This window comes from Neomonachus schauinslandi, chromosome 2 (genome assembly GCF_002201575.2).
Source record: "Neomonachus schauinslandi chromosome 2, ASM220157v2, whole genome shotgun sequence".
Classification (NCBI taxonomy): domain Eukaryota; kingdom Metazoa; phylum Chordata; class Mammalia; order Carnivora; family Phocidae; genus Neomonachus; species Neomonachus schauinslandi.
In genome coordinates this window covers 45,825,375-45,849,063 of record NC_058404.1, presented here as the reverse complement: position 1 = coordinate 45,849,063, position 23,689 = coordinate 45,825,375, and the positions used below count along the sequence as shown (strand labels likewise).

General features: G+C 36.0%; 1 protein-coding gene across 1 annotated transcript; it reads right to left on the bottom strand.

Annotated features, from left to right (window-relative positions):
• Positions 1–261: 261 nt before the first annotated feature.
• Positions 262–23,038, bottom strand: ADAMDEC1 (ADAM like decysin 1). Its single transcript, XM_021698761.1, has 14 exons — positions 22,951–23,038; positions 20,846–20,961; positions 19,906–19,982; positions 19,109–19,187; positions 17,559–17,635; positions 16,348–16,534; positions 16,068–16,130; positions 15,329–15,400; positions 14,865–15,034; positions 14,424–14,505; positions 13,610–13,740; positions 12,227–12,404; positions 8,367–8,452; positions 262–409 (listed from the first exon to the last, which is right to left on the bottom strand). The coding sequence occupies exons 1-14, from the start codon at positions 23,036–23,038 to the stop codon at positions 262–264; spliced, it is 1,554 nt and encodes a 517-aa protein (XP_021554436.1).
• Positions 23,039–23,689: the final 651 nt, after the last annotated feature.

The window sequence follows — 23,689 nt, the reverse complement described above, 5'->3', positions numbered from 1 at the left end:
ATAGGCATTCAGAATGGAGGCCAAATTAGTTTTAGATCAGGGAGACCCTGACATGATGTACATGAACAGTTGTTGCAAGACGGGAACAAAATGGCAATACCAGTGGTTTGTATTTTTTGTATAAATGTGCCAATATTAATATAAATATTTTATTTTAAAATTATTGAGAATTTGTAAAATATAATTAGTGAAAGTAAACATTTACTATATTTCAAATATGCTCATAAATGTTCGCATTGCAAAATGTTCTCTTAGCCACTACTACTTCTCTGCTTCCTTCACCTTCAGGAAGCCCTCTGAGTTGCCACCTCCTATGTAGATGTTCAAGGAAGACTCCAGGTCCTTCCTGCCATATTTAAATCCTCTCCAGGTAGTTTTAGGACCACCATCTTGAGGCAGGTCCTTCTCTCTGGGAAGGAGATTAGAGTTAACAGCAATTTAATTTCTTTCCTTGATATCGGCCCCAGACCTGAAAGGAAGGCTCTGCTCTCTGCCGAATTCTTCCTCTTCTCCATGAAAAGCAGTTGCCTGCCAAGAGTGTTCCTCACTTTGGTTTTTTGTTAAGACTTTTCTGAGGGGGAGGAATGGAGACGATGCAAGGGACAGCTGAAAACAAAAAAGCAGCTGGGGGAGGCTTGTGGTGAAGGTGTTAGGAATGGGTGAGGGAGCAGTATGGGGGGAGGAAGAACTGAAGAAGGGGCCAGGAATAGTGAAGAAAGATGCTGATTGCTAAAGCCATTCGAGGAGAAGGAATCAGTAAAGAAAGCAACAAGGAAACAATCAAGAAGGGAGTGGACAGAAAAATAGGAGGACACAGGTAGGAGAATTGGAAATGAAGAGAAGTCATCCTCTCTGAAAGAGCAAATGGCAGCAGAGGAGTGAGTGATGCAGGTGTCAGGGATCCTGGCAGAGACCAGTGTGGACCCAGAGATGGCCCGAAATGCCCATGAAGGAAGATTTGGGGACTGGAATTCCCTTCCGATACTTCAGTTCAGCTCTATGGGAACAGCAGTCCTTAAATTGAAAAGGAGGGAGGATGAGTTAACACAGCCACTTCAGGGGAAAGTCAGGAGTTAATGTGAGATTGTTAAAAAGAATGGTGAAGAGCGATAAGAGTCCTGCTGAGTGTCATGTGACTTTGTGGTAGCCCAGTTGACCAGGACCTTGCAGCCCATCTGAGAAATGGAAGGTAAGGATACCAAGGTCGCGTGTGATTAACATGACAGAAGCCAAACTGGAAAGGACAGAGTAGAGTAGGGAAGAAAGCACTGAAATGGCAAATTATGGGATTCCAGCTGGGTTACAAAGTCGAGAGAGGAGAAAGGTATAAGTAGCTAGAACAAAGTCAGTACATGGAAGCAGATCCCACCACAAGAATGGGCAGACATGGGATTGTATAAGAAAATAAGGCAGAAACAGTCATAGAAGGCAAGTCCCAGTTCCAAAATCTTAGAAAAAAGTCATTTCTAATTGATGGCATTCAAGGCATTCAAAGGCTGGGGTGAAGTTGCATCCCACAGGTCTTTTTTTTTTTAAGATTTTATTTATTTATTTTGAGAGAGAGAAGGAGTACCTGTGCAGGGGGAGGTGGGGAGAGGCACTGAGACACCCAGGCGCCCCAATGCATCCCACTGGTCTTTAAGGAAATCTGAAGTATATCAAATTATAAATGTCTGAGCAATTATTTGTGTTGCTTTTAAGAAGTATTAGCATGTTGGGGCTCCCAGGTGACTCAGTTACTTAAGTGTCTGACTCTTGATTTCAGCTCAGGTCGTGATCTCAGGGTCGTGAGATCAAGCCCCACATCAACTCTACACTGGGCGTGGAGGCTGCTTAAGATTCTCTCTCTCCCTCTCCCTCTGCCCCTCCCCATCACCCTGCTCACACACATGTGCTCTCTCTCCCTCCCTCTAAAAAAAAAGAAGAAGAAGAAGAAGAAGAAGAAGAAGAAGCAGCATTAGCATGCAAATGTTAAGGAAGTGGAAACATAAGGCAATCTCTCATTCCCTGACACAGATGGAAGGGTGTCTAAAATGTTTAGAGAGCACCAAGAGGTATACTGGGTGATGCTGTGAACAACACAGACGAGGGAACAGATCTAGAAATAATGAAGAAAGGCTGAGGGAAAGCCACTCTCCTCCTCCCTCCCTTGGGTAGAACATGACAGGAAAATTGAGACCTTCTTTGAAGAATGCCATAAGAGATGAGGTAGAGCATACCCCACTCACTTGGCCATTACCCAAGGTTGGCTTTTTGTTTGTTTGTTTTTACTTGCTGTGATATGTGAGGGAGAGTTGGATGCTGAGGCATTAATGGACCCCAAATATGGTATTCTGCAGAAAAACCTCTGGAGAAGAGAAAACCTGGCCTCTTGTCATACTCTTGTGTCCAGAGTTGATGGTGACAATGTTCCATCAGGGTTCCTCAGTGTTCTCTCCCCTACTGCTCATTATCTGTCTCTTTCTACCTCCTTTATTTCTAGTTCTTTCTCACTTCTCAGGAATGATTGAACCTTTAACACTATTTCTTTGAGAATTCTACCCCACTCTCAGTAGAGGTCAAAATCATGTTTCTTATATTTTTTCTGTACATCGCTTCAGAATTTGAAGGACTTGTAAATGCCCTTTTAAACAGTTTTTCTTTTTGAACCATAACTTTTCTTCAGACATTGTGTGAACTCTCTTTCCCATTCTCTCATGACTTTTTCTCCCTCACTGCTCCCCTCCTTTTCTCTTCTTTTCTTTCTCCCTTTCCTTCCCTTTCATCTCTGTTTCTCTCTCTCTCTCTCTCTCTCTCTCTGTTTTTGTGTCTAGTTGATACCAAGCTATATGATACATATTAAGGTAAGTGCTAGGTGTTAAGGTGTTAGGCCTATGGACAGCCTTCTACTCTTTCCTCAAACTCTTGTTCTAAAGAAACCTCTCATAAGAAAGTCCAATCCAGAGACATTTTCTAGTACAAAATTCCAGAATGCCCACTTGCAAATACCTCCCTTAAAACACAATGTTTGTTCTGCACGTTTCCAGCATCTATTCCAGTATGTCAACAGCATGTTTATTCAAGGCATCTCTCATTTGGTTTTGACTCTCTTAAAACTGACCCTACAAAATTATCTTCTAAGCCATATTTCTTCTTTCCAAACGTGGGCTCCTTAAGAATTGAAAATATTTCAGTTTCCCCTTTTAAGTGCTCACAGTCCCTGATTCTCTCTTCCTCTCCAAAAATATATATTATACAACTTCCCTCACAAAGGTCTTTTGTTTTGTCTCTGTCTTTGCTTCCTCATCTGTCATGCAGTGTCATTTTGAGTACTCAAGCTCTCTTTAAACTCTTCCGTCTTTGTACTTCAGAGTCTCTTCACTCATCACCATCCACAGAAAATCATTTTAATCAGTAAGATAACACTTGTTATGCCTGTCTCTTAATGTTTTCATTAAGACTCAAACTAGGTAAAAGATGTAAAAATACTTTGAAAAACTTATAACCCTGAGCAGATATACGGTAGTCTTTTGATTTTGCTTTGGTTGGAAACAGAATTATGCTTTTAAAAGAATTTCTAGATGATAAAAACACATCACATTTTACTGTTAGACTATATGCATATTTCCAAACATCAAAAGGAAACTATTCAGATGTTTGGTCTACCAACATGTCAACCATCTGGAGGTTTCCAAAAAGAGTACTTAAATCTTTATTATAGCAATGCTTTTGTGTGTGTGTGTGTGTGTGTTTTCTGAATAGTTCACCTGACAAATTCTGTGGAAAAAGTTTCATTTAAACTGCTTTTTGGTGATATGACAGTTATACACAACTGTATCTGTTACCAAATCTCTAGGCCCCTTTTCAGAAGATGCATATCTTTCCATGATAAATGAAGAATCATTAAGAAATTGAAAATTATGTAATAGGTCTTTTTCACTAAACTAAGGCTTGAAACTTAGAGCCTGAAGCCACTCAAGTTAGGTGTTGCCCCCCTTCCGCATGATATACTCCAGTTTTTGAAGCTTGGATGTTACTAAGTAGAATTTGGAAGGGCCCTCTTTTCCTCATTCTGCAGCCCAAATATCTATATATTGTCTCAAGTAACTGAGGAAGAACATTCTTTGAGGGTGGAAAAGAACCAGTATCCTGACTGCTTTCCTTTGAAGTTTATAGGTATAATTCCATGTTGGATAGGCTGGAGTAGCCCTGATCAAGGCAAATTTCAGAAAGACACAAGGGATCTTTTAGGTAAAACAAAACAAAACAAAACACTAAAAGGTAGAGAAAAAGACCAGATTATATACCTGGACTTACTCAGTAAGGGAGAAGAGCGTGGAGACAGATTCATGATCATATTTCTAGGCTAATAGAATCCATCCTATTCTGATTACACTGATATGCCTTGGAGAAATGGCTGCATGTATATACATATAACATATGACAATGAATTTCACTTATTTGTCAAAGATGTAACTTCTTTGTTGAACTGGACAAGAGTTTTCAAATACTGAAGGAGTAGTATCTCAGGGTTTTATGCTATTCACATCAAAATTGCTATAACAACTCATTTTTTTAAATTTAATCTGCAGTATAAATTTTTCCACCACTTTCTTAAGTATAGACATAAGCAAATCAATAAACGATTAATAGCATTTGCTTATTTCTGTAATATAATTTTCCCACCACAGCCCATTTCAAGCTACCAGTGTGACATCACTTAACGTGCAGTAGAGGTGTATGGTTGCTATATGCCCCATATGGGTGGATAGACTGGCAACACACAGCTGTGGTAGAACTAAACTCAGAAGAGCATAGGTTAAAATATAGTGTAATAGGAAGTCATGAGTTTTGAGTATGCCCTTTGCTTTTGTGATGATTAACTGTGTCAACTTGCTTGCACCCTGAGGTGCCCAGATTAAACATTATTTCTGGTGTGTCTGTATGGGTGTTTCTGGATGAGCTTAATGTTTAAATCTGTGAGCTCAGTAAAGCAGATTGCCCTTCTCCATGTGGGTGCATGTCATCCAGTCTGTTGAGGCACTGAGGACAAAAAAGGGCAGAAGAAAGAAGAATTCACTCTTTTTGTTTCCTGTGTGCCTACTTGAGCTGGGACATTCCACCTCATTTTCTGCCCTTGGACTAAATTACACCAGCAGCTCTTCTGGTTTTCCAGCTGGCAGATGGCAGATTCTGGGACTTCTCAGAGTTCATAATCGTGTGAGCAAATTCCTTGTAATAAGTAATTCTTCATAATAAATCTCAATCTCTCTATAAATATGTATATGCATATATGATATATAATGAATAATGTATGTAATAAAATACATATATACACACCCATGGTTAAGTACATAAAATACATACATCTCATTATATATATGTATATATATTCTGTTTCTCTGAAGAACTCTGAGAAGCCTCTGAGAACTCCATAACATGTAACATAATTTATTTAATTATAAATTTATACAGGATGGTTTTGAGTAATGGCTGTGTTTCATAACCAGCTCATAATATTCCTGAAAATCTAACAATTGACACTCACATACTCACTGTCTATAATTTTTGCAACTCAGGCAGTTTTAGTATAAGAAACCTTTAACTGAGCATGAAGTAGGAGAAGGAAATATGCCAAAAGAAACCTTTTTGCCCTGGAAGAATTGGCTGGAAGTCTGTATCCAAAAATATTGACAGTTCAAGGCTATAGCATGGCTCTCAGTGACATCAGACAAGCAGCTTCTGCTTTAGCCTTGGTGGTGCCAAGCCCAGCAATAATAGTGAGGCAGTGAAGGGGGAGATAAGTGACACCCATAAGCAGGGCTTTCTGGAAGGTTGTTCTTTTCAAAGCCCAATCTTTAGAAGTATGTCTTAGTTTCTGTTCTCCCAGTATAAACATCAGTGGAATTTTGAGTAATTTTTTTGAGTAATTGTTAAAAAGTATTTAAAGAAAGAAACCTCAGGAAGAAGTCTCATCTTCTTATGTGACTGGCCTCAAGTCTTTTCATTTTGGGCATTAAAAGATGATGTGAACTTTATTCATCTCCATATTGTGATGCCTGGTTTCTGTGGCAATATGGTTAGAGGACCATAGGAAAAATAGTCAAATTCATCATGTGAGACTTTAACACCTAATGCAAAGCTACAACAAAACTCCAAAATATTTATTTTTGAAAATGACCACACACAAGAGGCTCAAAAAGTTGTGGTTTTATTCATTGACATTATGGGGTATGTTAAATCAACAGATGAATGAAGCATTCCTTGATGGTTAAGCTAAATTGTGAGCATTAAGACTTCTCAAAATTAACACTATATGTGCTGGTGAGAGGATTATACATGACAAAATGAAAAATGTTTATGTTTAATTAATCTTGATGTGATACAGACAACTATCACACTTCGAAGAGCAAGGGAAGTGGAATATTGAGGATCAGTACATGACACGTGAATTCTGTTCTCCCTTCTTCTGCCAAAGGCTTCACTCAAGGGGTCTTTTTTTTTTTTTAGAGATTTATTTATTTATTTATTTGACAGAGGGAGACACAGCGAGAGAGGGAATACAAGCAGGGGGAGTGGGAGAGGGAGAAGCAGGCTCCCCGCAGAGCAGGGAGCCCGATGCGGGACTCGATCCCAGGACCGTGGGATCATGACCTGAGCTGAAGGCAGTCGCTTAACCAACTGAGCCACCCAGGCGCCCCACTCAAGGGGTCTTATTTTGTCATGGGCTATACTAGTAAAATGACCGTGGGGTAAAAACACAAGCCACTTGTAATTTTACGGTTCTGACTTGAGCTTGCATAATTTGAGGGGTTTTGGTCAAGGGTTAATTTCTTTCGTTCTCCAAAGAGCAAAACTAGGCAACAACCTTTCCCATCCTTAAAAATACATTAAGGATCAGGCTTTAGAAAACAGGCAATTTCACTGAGTACATTTACCTGTTGGCCGGACTGATAAAAATGTAAAAAGTATAATGCCAAGTGAAAAGCAAAATATATCTAAGTACAAGATTCCTGGTTGTTTAGATTTCTTGATTCTTGTCCTAGCAAGTAGCATTTCAATGAAGTAGATTTTTTGATTCATTGTCTGATTAAAAGAAAAAAAAATTGTAAGCCATGGTTATTACACATTATAAAATATTATGTGACATTGATAACATTTATAAAATTTAAATAATACTAAGAACCCTACTGAGTGACAACAGCACTAGCTCCATTTTGTAGGTGAGAACACTCATTGAATAACTTGGTTTGAAGTCCCACAGCTAGTTTTGGGTAGAACTAAGAAAAGAACTGAAGTTTCCTGAGTCCAAGTCCAATTTCCTTTCCATGACACTAGATTGCCAATCTTGCCCAGTAATGGGACTTGCCCACTTATTATTCCAAGCCCCTGAGGGGTTGAACGGATATTTTTTTAGATGCTAAGTTTTTGTCTCTGTGACCAAATAAGAAGATGAGCATAATTTCCAGAATTCCCTGCAGAGTGGATCACACAGGGGGTTCAGCAGGCCGTGTCAAATGGGGCTTGCCAAAGGAATGAATGCTGCTCCTGGTCTTAGGACCTGGCTGATCCTTTCTTAAGGAAGTGATCGTTGATGGTGTCTGAGTCAATGATTCCCTTTATAATGTCTCTGCAGGTTCAATTCCAGAAAAGATTCAGGGAAGGGGGTGGGGAGTAATAACACTTTCCATGTATTTTATCCCAAGTTTTTCCCCATTTATGATTCTTTGTTGTTCAGAGACTGTTTTTCACTGAAACAAATACTGTATTCAGTCAGAGCAGTTGAGTTCCCTAGCCCAACTGATATATGATTCTATAAAACACAAAATACATGGATTATAGCTTATTGAAACACCTTAAAAGAAGTAAAACCATCGAATCATATAGTATATATTCTTAAATGTTATTGATTTTCTGACTACCTTGTAAGTTACAATTATCAGCTCTTAATCAAGAGTAAAATGTACTCATCAACAGAGGGTTTTTTAAAATGAACTTTTCTTTTTCTCATCTTAGTTTGTATTAAACTCATCACGACCTAACAGAAATTTATAGTTTTTAGCATAGATTTAAGCAGTCTTAATTTCACATCTCACAGATGACCATGTAGCTACTTTTCTCATTAGCATATTAGTATACATACAACCCTGAGTTGTTTTTGTTCAGTATGGTGGCTTTTTTTTTTCCTTTCTGAAGCTGAATTATTTTAAAAATGTGATGTAAAAAAAGTTTAAAAATAAATAATAAAAAATTTCAAAAAATTAATAAATAAAAATGTGAAGTAAATTGTGTTTAGTGTATTGCAGAACTCAGTGGTGCATCTTTCTCAAATCTGAAATAAAAATGAGAAAATATTTTGAAACAAAAAAAGAGAAAAAAGGTCTTACGTGATATGGTTCCGAGTGTCTCCTCTACAATCAGCTTCAGATTTTAATTTACAGGTCATGGCCTCACAGCAAGGATTGGAACATTCCTTTAGAAGATACACACAATGGAAAAGTGGGTTCAGCATTTTTTCTATAGACCATGTGCATACAATTTTAGTACAAGATAGCAAAAAATTTCAGTTTTTAAACTAAATTACTCCACTATATAGATTCCAGAGGAAATGACCAAGGAAACTTAAAAATAGAAAATAATGTTAAGTGCAATGAAAACTACCTCTTAAAAGGAGAAAAATAAATTTACCCAAGAATTACCACAAATAAATTTGGCCTAAATGATATTACATGTAAATTAATTTAAAACTTCAAGAGAATATTTCTCTGCTATTCAAACTATCTGAAGGTAGGAAAAAAATTTAAAATTCTCAATTTATTTTACTAAGCCTGCATAATTCTGATAATGAGAGCTGGTAATGAATACACACACACACACACATGCACACACTTACACAAATACACATGCATACACACCTACATACATGCACATGTGCATTCATATGTATACACATGCATCCATACATATACACATGCACACACGCATACATATACATACATAATTCTCATTTTTGAATATAAATGCAAAAGCTTGAATGAAATATTAACAAAACAGCAGTTTATTAATATAATAACTCTCCATTACAACTATGCAGTGTTTTTTTTTCACCAAAAATACAAGGGTGTCTCCACAATACAGAATAAAGTAATATCATCCATCACATTAAGAGACTGAGGGTAGAAAACAACTAATATTATTGTGATAGATGGCAAAGGTTAGAAAATAAAGATAATCTATAAAGAAAGAAAATCTGGCTGATAAATAGCAAGAATATATCTAATAAAATAAACAGTAAGACATGGATTATTTATAGTCTATATTTTTATGAAAATTCTGACAAATGCTGTGAGAAAAAGAAAAGATATGAAAGTATAATAATAATTGGAAAGTATAAATCACATTTTCATTCTTTATATGTAATAAAATATTTGACCAAGGAAAAAATAGAGAATCAACTCTAAAAACAATGGATGAGTCACTAAGATCACTTTTTAAGGTAATAATAAAATAACATCAAAAGGAGTAATAAAGTAGAACCTAATATAAAAAGGTAAACATTACACACACTAATAGCAAAAAGAAAAATAGAAAATACTTCAGAATAAGCTTCATCATATGCAAGAACTACATGAAGAACTTTATATTTAACTTTTCTGAGAAACTCAAAAGACAACTAGTCTTTTAAAACAATCAGATTGTGGGGTGCCTGGGTGGCTCAGTCGGTTATGCATCTGCCTTTGGCTCAGGTCATGATCCCAGAGTTCCAGGATCGAGCCCAACATCAGGCTCCCTGCTCAGCGGGGAGTCTGCTTCTCCCTCTGCCCCTCACCCCACTTGTGCTCTCTCTCGCTATCTCTGTTGCTGTCTCTCTCTCTTTCAAATAAATAAAATCTTTAAAACAATAAAACAATCACATTGTGAAAATCCCAGTGGCCCTCGGAAAGAATTATGAATTTCATGCATTTCAATCAGAATCTCAATTGTATTTGTGAGCAAACTGACAAAAAAAAAAAAGTGCCAAGAGCTATATGGGAGAATGAACACTGAAGAATGATGATGCAAATTCCACCTCAAGAAATGAACACACTTAAGACTGTTGAATCACAGATCTGTACCTCTGAAACAAATAATACATTATATGTTAAAAAAAAAGAAGAAGAAGATAGCAGGAGGGGAAGAATGAAGGGGGGAAATCAGAGGGGGAGACGAACCATGAGAGATGATGGACTCTGAAAAACAGAGGGTTCTGGGGGGGGGGATGGGTTAGCCTGGTGATGGGTATTAAAGAGGGCACGTTCTGCATGGAGCACTGGGTGTTATATGCAAACAATGAATCATGGAACACTACATCAAAAACTAATGATGTAATGTATGGTGATTAACATAACATAATAATGAAAAAAAAAAGAAATGAACACACTTGCCACTGCAGATATTAAAATGCATTGCGTGGTTAAAGTCATTAAAATAGTGTGTGATAATATCTAGGTAGATCAGCAGAATGTTTGTTTTTAAGATCTAGAAATAGACCTAAATGGGTACATAAAAATAGTAAAATAGCATATGAGATCATGGAAAATTGGATTATTCACTAAAAGATACTATATAAAGTTTACAAACTAGTTTTTAGGTAGGAAAACAGCTATATAAAATTCAGCTGCTCATAAGCCTGAACTCTAGTTTTATTCAACTCCTTAAGAAGAAAATCAACACAAAATGGAAGCAATACAGGAGCTGGCTGATAGACAATTTTAAACCCTACACATCAAGTGTTTTTCTCTCTCTGTCTCTCTTTGTCAGTGTGCACTGACTACAGGCCCTGGGATTGCTGAAATCAGAAGTACCCTGGATTGTGAACAACTTCAAATGCCTTTCACCCAAGAAGCCATATGGGAATGCAAGCAAGTAGGAATGAGATAAATTTATATCTAACTTATTATAAAGCACCAAATCATTTGTATTATTTCATATTTCATTATAATTAAAAGAATATTTGTAATACTCTTTACAAATGATTAAGTTACACTATGAAATCTTCTAATGTAATTCAACAGTTTAAAAAGTCTGAATAAATAACTGAAGCAGAGAGAGATTATATGCCCTCCCCATTGTCATGTGGCCTCTTAAAGTAATGAATTAATCTTGGGTTACCACAGGCTTCATTCATTACTGGCTTTGGATCTTTGGAACTAGTTACTTAACTTTTCTGAGTTTTACTTCTCTAAATTGGGATAATAACAAAAACCATTCTGTAGGTTTGCTGTGAGTAATAAAGGAGATATGGTGTACATAAAAATGTATTTTGCAGATTGACACATAAAAAAATCTCTTCAAATAGTAACTCATTTTTTCAGTCTTAAAAGAAGATTGCTAGGAACTCAGAATGTTCTCTTAGAAACTAGTGTGGGATTGCTGGCAAATATTTATCAGAGACATTCTTTACAGTACATTGATACTTTGCAGGCCCAGATTTTTATAAAGATTAGCAGAATTATAGTAATTATCTTAGATGTTTTATATTAATAACCTATTTTCTACAGGTTTATGTGATTTTTCTTTCTCTCCTTCTCTGTTTCATATCCTGCCTGGTTTATACACTGGCTCGGTGAGGAAAGGCCAGATCTCTCTATGGAGAGAACTTGCTTCTAGATCTGTAAGTGTTTTTGCTCAACAAATGATCAACTGTGACTTTAGATGATTTAAGAATTTCTGACCAATATGTCTAGGAAAGATTGTAAGTGACATGTTATGGTTAACGATTTATTTCTTTACATTGAACTTTATACAATCATGTCATAAGCGTATCCTGGCTTTTGAAATGCCTTTCAAAATGTGTCTAAAATCAGTATTAAAAACACACGTGTGGGGCACCTGGGTGGCTCAGTAGGATGAGCATCTGACTCTTGGTTTCAGCTTAGGTCATTATCTCAGGGTTGCAAGATGGAGCCCCATCTAGGGCTCTGTGCTCAGTGTGGAGTCTGCTTAGGATTCTCTCTCTCTCCCTTTCCCTCCTCTCTGCCCCTCCCCTAGTTTGCACTCTCTCTTTCAATAAATAAATAAATAAAGTCTTTTAAAAAAAATGAAGAAAACCTCAAGTGCAAGCCTATTTTTTTACCATGATGCCATGTTTGTCTTTAGAAAGAATTTCCAAAAGAACATTTTTTGAAGAAGGAAAAGAAAAAGAAAACAGCATAATTCTCATGCTGCAATAACTCTCTAATAAATTTTTAATTGCAGATTTTCATACCTTAGAAGAGCCACAATCACAGTCTTCTCCTAATTCCAGAAGTTGGTTCCCACACACTGGTCTCGTTATTATATTTTTAGGAATTGGCGCTTGCAGTAGGCACTTTGGTTTTTGAGATAAAATGTATTTCTCAAAATGTGAACGGCAGGTTGTACTGAAATCCTTCGGGAATTTTGAACTGTAACCAGAAGAGAAATCATGAAATCTAGTGATAAATTAACATGAGAATCTGACTTATCTAACTATATCACCTGGTTCAATGGAAATTCCAAATTCAATATCTGTTTAAGACTGCACTATGTTATATGTGGAGGGCGAAAGAGCATAAATACTACGCTAGTTGGAAAATTGTTTCCCTAAACACTGAGTTTGTAGAACTGGAAGAATTTCCTGTGTGGATTCAGTACTGCCCTAAATGGCAGGAATGATGAATGAGCCTCACCATTTGTGATCACCACCGAGGGCTGAGAGGTAAGAGATAATAATAATGAATTAATGAAAGGGAATAATTGCAGACTTAGGATATATTTGGATATATTTATCTTCCTATTCATGAGGACTTTAAGAGCAAGGTATTCTTTTTTATTTTTCTATCCTAAGTCCTTGCAAAGTGACTGGCATTAGAAGCTAATTAATAACATAAAAATGGTTTAGTGATTAGTGATGAAGATATATAAGAATGTTGTCATCATCTTAATTAGATACATATTTTTAGAAAACATATTATTATTTAATAGAAGTTTGTACCTCTTAATCCCCTTCATCTATTTTGCCCATCCCCCTACCCCACTCTCAACCACCAGTTTGTTCTCTGTATTTATAGGTATATTTCTGTTTTTGTCTGTTTGTTCATTAGTTTTATGTTTTAGATTGCATTTATAAGTGAAATAATGTGATATTTGTCTCTTTCTGTTTGATTTATTTCACTTAGCATAATACCCTCTAGGTCCGTCCATGTTGACATGAATGGCAAGATTTCATTCTTCTTTATGGCTGAGTAATATTCCACTGTGTGTGTGTGTGTGTGTGTGTGTGTGTGTGTGTGTGTGTGTGTAGCATTTTCTTAATCCATTCATTTATTGATGGATACATAAGTTGTTTTCATGTCTTGGCTATTATTTAAAAATATGTTATTTAATGTTAAAATTATTTTAAGTTAAAATAACATGGTTACTATACTCATAATCTCTAACTTGGCATATTTGGAAATCTTAAATAATTAGCCCTGATAAGCTGGTAAAACCTGTGCATCAAGAGTCTATAGGGTGAATTAATGGGATTCACAGCCCTTGGTAAAAAATACCCATTCACTATATAGACTGCATCTGAATTCTTTAAGATTTAAGAAATACATATTTTTTCTCAAGGGTGACAAGGTCTCACCTCAGATATTGATTCATCACACAACTCCCTGAGGGACACTTGGTATAATATGGAACATCAGGCATACCAAGGACATGACCCAACTCATGTGACATCACTCCTACAAGAGCCACATTATTCTTTTTCTTAGCCTAGAAAAAAAAAAAGAAACATCTATTACTTATATTCAGTTATTTCCTAGTTTAATAAAATAGTTCGACAGATGAAAAATAATGAGTCATTAAGCTCCTTTCCCTGTCATGGGCTATTGTAAAATGTTGAATTAACATTTGAAATGGCTGGCTCCTATGAATCCAACCATTGAATCAATGCTCAATAAATATTTTCTGAGCTAATGAGGAGTTCTTGGTAAACGATAAGTAAATTAAGGTAATTACATTCTTCATAAGAAGTACCATACTATGTATTCAAAGGCCTCCAAAACCTATTGTCATAATGCTTGACATTGGTAGTAGTTGGCCATATGACACCAAAATGTACCTTCTCCGACCTCTCTGACCATTGATACTGAAGATAATTAATTTGAAGTTGGCTCAGGCCACAGAGGGCATCTGGGTTCCCTTTCTGTTCCAATCTTCCTGTTCTTATTCCCTAATACCAACTAAAGAATGAAGATTTCTGGGCGGGCCAATGTAAGGAGATATTCTGTTTTATAATCTAAGGTATCTTCAGTGTAACGATTTACCAGTAGTTTCATTTCTACTTCTATTTACTGACTCAGCAAACATTCTTTGTGTTAACTCTGTATGAGGCATCATTCTGGTCTTCATAGAGGACACAGACTCACAGGGAGCCTTACTATGAGTTTACAAACCTCAATAACAGCAATGGAAGCCGGGGAACACAAGGAATTCGAGGCTGCCATTCCTACACGTCCATTGCTGAAGCCATTTCCACTGTGTGAAAATTACAGGTCTATTGTCACAATCTGAGTCTTTGGAACCATTAGCTTTTGTCAATTATGTTTTAGATTTCCCATGTTGCTCCACCCTTTTTATATTCACTAGGCTCCAGAAAAGCTTCTGCTATTCCCTAGCATTATATGATCACAGATGATCACCACATCCAGGAGTCCATTTTAGTAAACCTGACATGGGTCTCCACATTCTTACAGGTGAATTCCTAATGGTAGAACTTCAGCCTCTCTGACAACAGATTGGGGAGATACGATTGAACAGAAATCTCTGCCAAGAACCTTTTGGGATAATTCTCCACTCTGCCTTCATACACCTGGCCCTGGTCAGCATATGCTCACCTGAGTAGCTGTGCGTGGTCATGTATCCTCATTTTCCCCAGGTTAGAACGATGCCAATTCAGAAAGTTGTGAAAGGTGTCACCTGTGTTGGGTACCACCTTGATCTTATCACCATCTGACCAGATTTCCATACCTACCAGTGCCACTTGAACGTCTATGGTATTATAAATCTGTGGGAAGAGCATTTTTTTTTATGAAAATGTTTGAGATTTCTTCATTGTCTTAAATCTTTTGTTCACCATAAGTGATGGATAAGTGTATCACGTTTTGAAAATAGAAATCCTAGAAGTTGCTTTTGCTATAATACAAGTGATTTTTACCTTGATGTTAATACTTGCCTGCTAAATTTCCCAAAACTCCTGACATTAAGCCATTGTGACCCTCCCACCTCCTTACTTGGTGAAACCATAGAGAAGCCCCAAGCTTCTATGTGGAAGTACATGTTTATAGGACAAATATCTTACCACATTGAGTAGGTTCATCACATCAAACACAAAGCTTCTTATCAAAGTCAGGTTCCCCTTATACATGTTATACTGTAAAATATGAAATGCAAACATAAAAAAAAGTTGACGTGGTACAGGATTTAACATTTTAAGAAAAATTACACATTTCAACATAAGTAAATGTTTTTCATTCATGTCTGACTTATATAACACTGTGTTTCAACAAATTCTTTTTAAAGGTAAGAAAAAAAGTAGGCATCATATATATTTCAGTGTTTTTCATTTTAAGTTGAAGAAATCAAATTAACAATTTCAATATTTCTAACCATTTCAATATTATTAAAATTTGATTATAAAGCAATATTTGCTAATTTAGGATCACAGATTATAGTATTTTTATGGATATAAATATAATTTGTAAAATATATATAGTCTTGTATCTACTCTATATTTACATAATAGGGTGAGAATTTTGAAAATATTTTAATAACCCATTCTTTTTTTGTTTTTCATCATTATGGTTGATTTCTTATAGCTATCTGGTATTAAGTATACTTCCAATATCTGAATATATTGGCAGCAGGTGGATATTAAAGGGTTGGAGAGTGAATGAGAACTACTGGCAGCAGGCAGGTAGAAAAGATGTGACGATCAGGTGGCCAGAGTGCATTTTCAGCTAGGATAGCTTATTTCCTTTTCTCATTTGATAAGAAAACTTAAAAGTTGACTTAACTGCCCAAGAAGCATACATACTCACAAAAGCATTATCCAGCACCAACAAGAGATCAATGTACTTCTCAGCCTGAAGAAAGTCTTCTTGCTTTACAAAGAGTAAAATAACATCATTAATAATCATCTTTATCCTAAAAGATTGAAAAACTTGCAATGAGATTTTTTTTCCAGAGGGAAATTAAGTTAAAGAATAAGTAAGTGAATTATAGGCTTTACCTTTGCAGTAACTGTTGAACACAATGGTATACCATATATCATTGTTGAGATAATTGGAAGAAACGATGACATAGGAAATATACACTTACCTCTGGGCTATTGAGTGACCTGGAAGTTCGAATATGGCCTTGTTTCCTGCCAACACTTCTTACACCACAAGTGCGATTAGCCAGGTCTATCTCCTCTTGGTTATATGTGAGGACAGCATGTTCTTCTTGGTCTGTGCTTTTCAGAGGCTTTATCATATATCTTTGGTCATGATGTGTGAAGTATCCCCTGTAAGATACAGAGACTCATATTTCAAGATTCTCTGCCACACAGAGTCACAATAATGACCAGAACAGAATATACCTCTCCCTAAATCATAAGCTCACACATACAGTTTTCATGCGTAGGCTTTCCAGCTAACTTTTGCTAATTTAAGTTATAATCAGTACTTGTCAATAGTAAAATGAAGTCTATATTATTTACTAGAAAATTCTGAACAAGAATTGCTAAGATGAAGCTATCCCAGAGAATTTAGAATTTATATCATAAGCTCAAGAAATAGTTGTCCATAGTTTATTTATACACTTAGCAAACATTTCTTGGCAGGTCCTAGGAATATCATGGAGGACAGAGTAAAGAAGTGTTTAGATGCTGAGAACCCCAGAGGAGAGAAAGAATCATGAGCAAATCAGCCAGAGGAACAGGTTGGAACTAGTAGTAGTTTAAAGAATTCTTCTTTTTAGTAAGAAAATGAGTTCAGAAATAAAAAGTGAATTCGTATGACAGAGGACTACAAATACAGCATGGATAGTCATTAAAAATTACGTCTATGAAGGCATTTTATGATATGGGAAAAGGCTTATGATACCACGTGGCATGGACTATGTTAGAGGAACAATTATATATATTTTATTTCATATTTCAACCATGTAAAAGATATATGTTTATATGCATAAAGGCTGCAAACATGACAAAATGTTAATGATAGTAGTCACTCCTAAGCAGAATTTTGTGGTAGTTATTTTCTTATTTGTATTTTTTCTTACTTTCTAAATTTTCCCTAATTGGCAAGAATTATTTTTGTAAACAGAAATATCACACACGTGCATGTGCGTGTGAACGCATACACTGTTAAAAATTATGTTAAACATAATTATAAAATGATTGCAAGTGTGATACTTTAATCTTCATTTTAACAGCATTTTATCTATGCAGAAGATTTCACCAAGATAATAAGACATGACATCCAGGAAGACTCAATTCTGTGTAATAGAATTGTACTTAATGTTTAACATTTTTGCAAGTGACTCACCTCAACCCATTACAAGTACTAATGCTGGCAACAGAATCCTTTTCATTTAGTATGTGTCCATTATAGTAGCAATGTTCCTAAAGATGGGAAAGAAATATATTTTTTTAACTATAAGAATAAACATATCACAGTGTGGTGAAAGCTGTTATTCTGAATACATAGGAAGGTTCTTCAAATAGTGGTGGCAGCCAGACCAGTTACCAGAAACAAAAACAGTGAGAACTTCAGAGATTTTATGACCTGTTCCACTACTGACCCTGGAAATTCCATCTTTGATGGCTGAATTGTCTTTCTGGCATTAATTGCATGATAGAAAAGTCCAAGGAGTGTGAACTTAAGTGGGCTCATGGTGAAAGTAGTTGCTGCATCTGAGAAGGGCCCAGCCCTCCTGGGATCGACAGTACTTCCAGAGAGCTCTCAGGTTTGAAGACCCTCTTTTGAGAATATGGCTTCCCTGTGTGAGTCCCTAAGACACTGTGCATCACATATTAATAAAACGAGGTACCCATTTTTCTAGATTCCAGGGTTCTCAAGAAGTCACACTACCACTCCTAAGCCCCTCATGGGGCTGGTCCAACTTGTCATTTTAATTGGCATGTTAGTGGAATCCCTTTACCAGCATCAAAACCACAGCAAATTTATTCACAACTAGAGAGTCATACATGGTTGGTGCTCCATAGAAGCAAAGTAGGGGGTCACATGTAGAATGATCCAACAAAGCTATTGAATAAACTCTTGTTCAAAATAAACTGACTTGTTTTAGGGTCTGAAATTCCATCTATGTTTTTCTTGATTTGGAATAAACCTTGTCATCATAAACATTTTCTTGTAGAGCACTTGGAAAAGATACCAAATTAAGATACCAGCCATTCACACTTGAGTATGAATTAATTTAAGTGTTAGCAAAAATCCAGATATCCATGAAACCAGAGATTTTATGTGAGAAGGGAACAAAGAGCCATTTTGTGACAGAAGTTTTGCCTTTTCATAGAGACACACATGTTTGGGGGTGCCCAAGGAGAGTGGCTCTGAGAAATTCGCTTAGCTTGGTAACACTCCATGATTGTCTTTTTGTATTCTCTTCCTGTTCTTACCTTGGCATTGATTTTCTATGTCTGACATCTAGACCTTGGCATTATCTATGGCATGGTGGTTTAATGAGACATAAGATTATATTAATTAAATAATTAATATTCCACTTCTGACCTCAGGATATATACATATATTGTTCAAAAATAGTAAATAGCTATATGATGTTTCAAGTAGCTACCAGCAGAATATTTCTAACCTTTTGATAAGATGGTTTAGAGGAAAGTGGACTTGTGGTTGCTTCTACAAATGCAATACTTGGAAGCCTCCTACTATCCTTACCTTTAAAAAAAAAGCTGACTGTGATTTTTTCATCTTTTCATCTGTTGTCTCATTGGTCATGAGACAAGCACCTTGTTTCCAAGTACTTCGATTTCTTTTTTAATTGTCCTCGGACCTATGCATCTTACAACATAAGTGGCAGATCCTAGAAAGAGTCCCAGAAAGTATTCAGAACTTACCATGTTCTGAGGGCTTGTAGTGATTTCCTCTCCTGTGGGTGAGTAATATGTTTCAGTGTAGTCTGGCCGCAGGAGATGTCTGCAAAGTTCAAAAAGTTGCAAGGTACATTTAGGGTGGAAATAAGGGCTAATGTTCCTGACAAGATCTTTCGTACTGAAAGAATGATTATGCCTACATTGAGAAACAGCAGACATGCTGACTCATTGATCCTTCTCCAACATTGGAACTCTGTTGCTGAAGCAAATCAAAGTATTAATTATGCCCATTAGATTCAAGGGAAGAATTGCCCCCAGATACTTTTCAGCTGCAAATTCTCTATCCTCAAATGGGTTATTTTGGTATTCTTTGCATCAAAGACTAACATGCATAAAAGACCATTGTTATCAGGGAGAAGTTTACTAACAGATGTAGAATTTAGTGGAGCCCCATCCCCAGGGATCTATCTCAAGGCTCTGTGCCCTAAATGACCCTTACATACGTTCTTATAAAAATAATAGGAAGCCACGTCAAAAATTTGAGTTCATATGGGTAGAAAAGATTTTCAGTAAATTGGGAGAAATATTAAGGAAGAAAAATATTTATCTGTGTTGCTCTCTTTGCTTTATACTTTGCATGTAATTTCCTTAGAAAGCAACAACCTTCTTAGCTAACATTAGCACAATCTAATAACATCTAAAACTCAAAGTGTTTCATGTCTTCTACCTCAAATAGCATTAAATGGAGTCTCAAGAAGTTTTATTTTTCCATATTCTGTTAATATAATCTAGTGATTAGACCTTCAGGAACTACAACTTACTTGCTTTTTTGCAGGTGAAGAACAACTTCTTCTCCATTTAATGTAATCTGATACTGAAGTTCAGGTTCATATCTTTCCTAAAAAATATTTAATAATATACTGATATCAATTTATATTTCTGAGTCTATCTAAAATGATTATAATACAATGATACACGTAGTATATATAGAAGAATAATTACAAGTGCCTGTAGTATAAAATAGTTCTCTTATATATTTAAAATATATAAAATAAAATACAAATTGTACATTAAGATGGATTTCCAAAAAGTATAATAATTCAGTAATAATACTCACAGATTAAACTAACTCTACTATGTAAGATAGGAACTTATTATTTGCCCTACTGTACAGCATACTGTCCTGTGTATCCTAATGGATCACTAATGGTTTAATAATAAGGCACATATTTTTCTTACTTTAAAAACCAAACAAAATACACTAAAGAAAACCAACTAAGAACTACTAAGAATTAAGGTAAAAATTATAAGTATTTGCAACAATGTAAGAGTCAAAGAGTTAATATCTTTAATATATTTTGTAAATCTTGCTAATTAATGAGATAATGTTGAATTCTCCATTATAAGCAAAATGGTCAAGGAAAAGGCATTTCTGTGGGGCAGGAGGTGAGGATACTGTTTGGTGAACTTGGCAAGAAACATTTCTTTCTAGAAATGGCTTCCCTTCCTGTGCTCTCCCCCTAACCTCCAAACCGAGAAATGTCTAAGCAGCTTTATTTTTTCTGATCAAGTGAGATAGTTAACTCTCTTCCTACTGCTTGAATGTAAAAGCATTCCTAGAATCCTGCATTCATTCCTGGACAAAGAGGAGCTGTGGATATGGGCTTCAAAAATAAACTGTTAGGCATCACCTCTATTAGTAAAAAAGGCTTTTTATTGGCTCTCTGATTGTGAAATCCCACTATCATTCACATTACTTACCTCTTTGCCATTCTCTGTCTGGTTGTTCTGTATCTCCCTTTTGTGTAAAATGTGTAGTTTTTTAGGACGAACTACTTCATAGAGCTCTAATTCAGGTGTTTGCTTTATGGCTATTGGTGGAGAAAAAAAGAAAAAATATTAATGTAGTGCATTTAAAGGTCTTGGGTTTTGTTTTGGTTTGGGTTGGTTGGCTTTGTTGAAATGGTATGGAGGGCTGAATTCCCATCCAGAAAGTAAGTATTAAGAAAAGCAAGGTCGTCCTTCTTCATCCTTATCAGCTTTGATAATGAAGAAATTTTATTTGCTCTATCTACTTATTCTGGAAAGACAGGGAGATGATGAAATAATTCTTCAGAGGATTTCTCAGTACAAGGAAGCTTCTAGGAGCCAGGATTCTGCCTTGTAGTCCAGTTCCCTCTTCCTCTATAGTCCTCTTCAAAATTGTGGATTTTTCTCTTAGTGTTCTCAGAGATCTCTGTTTTTGCTTTCTATGTCTTTTTCTCTCTGTGGTGCAACCCCTGACTACCTCTTCCAAAAATCAAATTTTTCATAAGCAGATAATACCTCATTATTAGGGAAGACTCTATTAACCACTATTTTATTTCTAAGTGTAACAATAAACCATTATGTTTTTCCTCTCATTAGCATTTACCCTCAAGACTTCAGATTTCATAGGAAACAAAGTTTGTGTTATCCCTTGCTGGAGCAATTTCAAAGCATCAGGTAGCAAGTAGGAAAATCAGACAGCAAGTAGGCTAAATATCCTTCTTGATACACTTGGTATAATATTATACAGACAATTTTATATTTTGCTTGCATATAGTAGGAAGAGAACTGATATCAGAGCCAAAGGATGTGGTCTTAAGTCCTAGCTAAATGACCTTATAAAAGTTATTTTGCTTTCCTATCAGTTTACTTATCTAAAATGGAGGTTGATGTAAAAATTGAATAACATAAAATATATAAAATTATGCAGCACCAGTCTAGGAAGATGGTAGGTGCACCTTATCTACCCTTTCTTTTAATTGTTCAATCACTCATGTAAGGTCAGTCTTATTTTTAAATGCTCCCATTTTCAAAGATAAATGTCTGTGCTTAGAGGCAATTTCCCACTGAAAGACAGGGTGACCTTGGGAACACCAAGCCGTTTAACACCTGGCTGATGTGGAGAACCTGAAGGAAAATAATCAAGCAAAAATTTTCTCCTATTCAGACCCCAGAGTTCTGCTATGATGCTATCCCAAGAAGGACTCATTACACAGGAAAACAGGAAATTTATAAATATATTACTAAAAGGTTTTTTTTATCAATGGAGAATATGAATCCAGTTAATGGAAAGAGTTGTGGGGTTGAGGTTAGAATAAATTTTAATAAATTTTAGTCTTTAACTGTTCAGTTGGTCAATTAAGTTTTAATTTTGCTTAATACTGTAATTATGTCTAATGCTAATTTTACTTAAAAGTCTTCCTTGTCATGGGGCGCCTGGGTGGCTCAGTCGTTAAGCGTCTGCCTTCGGCTCAGGTCATGATCCTGGAGTCCTGGGATCGAGCCCCGCATCGGGCTCCCTGCTCGGCAGGAAGCCTGCTTCTCCCTCACTCACTCCCCCTGCTTGTGTTCCCTCTCTGACTGTGTCTCTCTCTATCAAATAAATAAAATCTTTAAAAAAAAAAAAAAAAAAAAGTCTTCCTTGTCATCCATCCTAGCACAATTTTTTGTCAAATTGTGTCTTGATAGATGATTGTCTCTTTATGAGTAGAAAATATCAATGTTATTCAAGATAGCATTGGAGATGGTGAGAAAATTCTTGATTTCTGGTCTGGAAGTTAATCCTCTGGTGTTATTTGGGCTATATGTTTTAGAAAATACAATTATAGATCTAGTAGAATTATTGAATGAGAAGTAAAATTTCAGGTACATCCTAACTAAATTATTATACGAATCACACCTTGACTCTGAGCATGGAGTTTATATAAATTGAGTAAATATACCAAAATGCAAACAGTAGTGATCTTTGGGTCATATAAGAATGTTACTTTTTCAAGGGTACCTTAAAATGCATTAAATAATTTGATTTTTGTATAAAATGTCAGTATTTTAGTGCTTACCTTGAGTTTGAATGATGAGCCAGAGGACAGAAAGTAGTGCGAAAAACATGTTGCCTACTGCAGATAGCTGAGAAGTCCTACACAGCATGAAACTGGTCTCCCCAGCGGTCCAGTTTTATCCTCCTCTACTTCTCTTTACAAAAAACAAACAACAAAGCAAAATTAAAAAAAAAAACAAAACCAAAAAACCTCAAGCATTCTTTGTGAGTTTAGGGAATGTTTCTTAATGGTGTTGGGAAATTGCCAAGAAATTGCAGTGTCAAGATCATGAGAATGTTCCTCATTTAAGAGAGGTGTTTATGTCTGTGGTTACAGCTTGTTAAGAAATTTATGTCTGGACAGCGGCTTGGCCCTGGTGTTCCTATAGTGGTGGGAAAGAATCAACTGAGACTGAGATGCCCGTGTACATATTTGCATACTCACCAAACTGAACCACCACAATTGCCATTCAGTAACTTTATAGAAATTGATCTACAAATTTAAAAAATATATTAGTAGTCCATACATATTTTGGGAAGTTGGCGCAGAGAACACAGAATCTATAAAGCAAGTACTAGGTAAAGTCTTACAAACTTGCATATTGTAATTTCTCTGACTTTTAGTCTCCTTATCTGTAAAAACAGATAATAACAACACCTACCTCAAGCTTCTTATAAAATTTGTACAAGGTAATACACATACATGCATGACACATACACATGTAAGACTATAAAGAAATGCACAGTGTACATTCTCTCGG

Excerpts from the sequence above, each read along its gene's own strand:
- ADAMDEC1 (XM_021698761.1), bottom strand. The coding sequence starts at position 23,038 with ATGCTGTGTAGGACTTCTCAGCTATCTGCAGTAGGCAACATGTTTTTC. Across the intron at positions 15,401-16,067 it reads TGGTGCTGGATAATGCTTTT|TATAACATGTATAAGGGGAA; the intron begins GTGAGTATGTAT and ends CATATTTTACAG. Across the intron at positions 13,741-14,423 it reads CTTCCATTGCTGTTATTGAG|GCTAAGAAAAAGAATAATGT; the intron begins GTTTGTAAACTC and ends TTTTTTTTCTAG.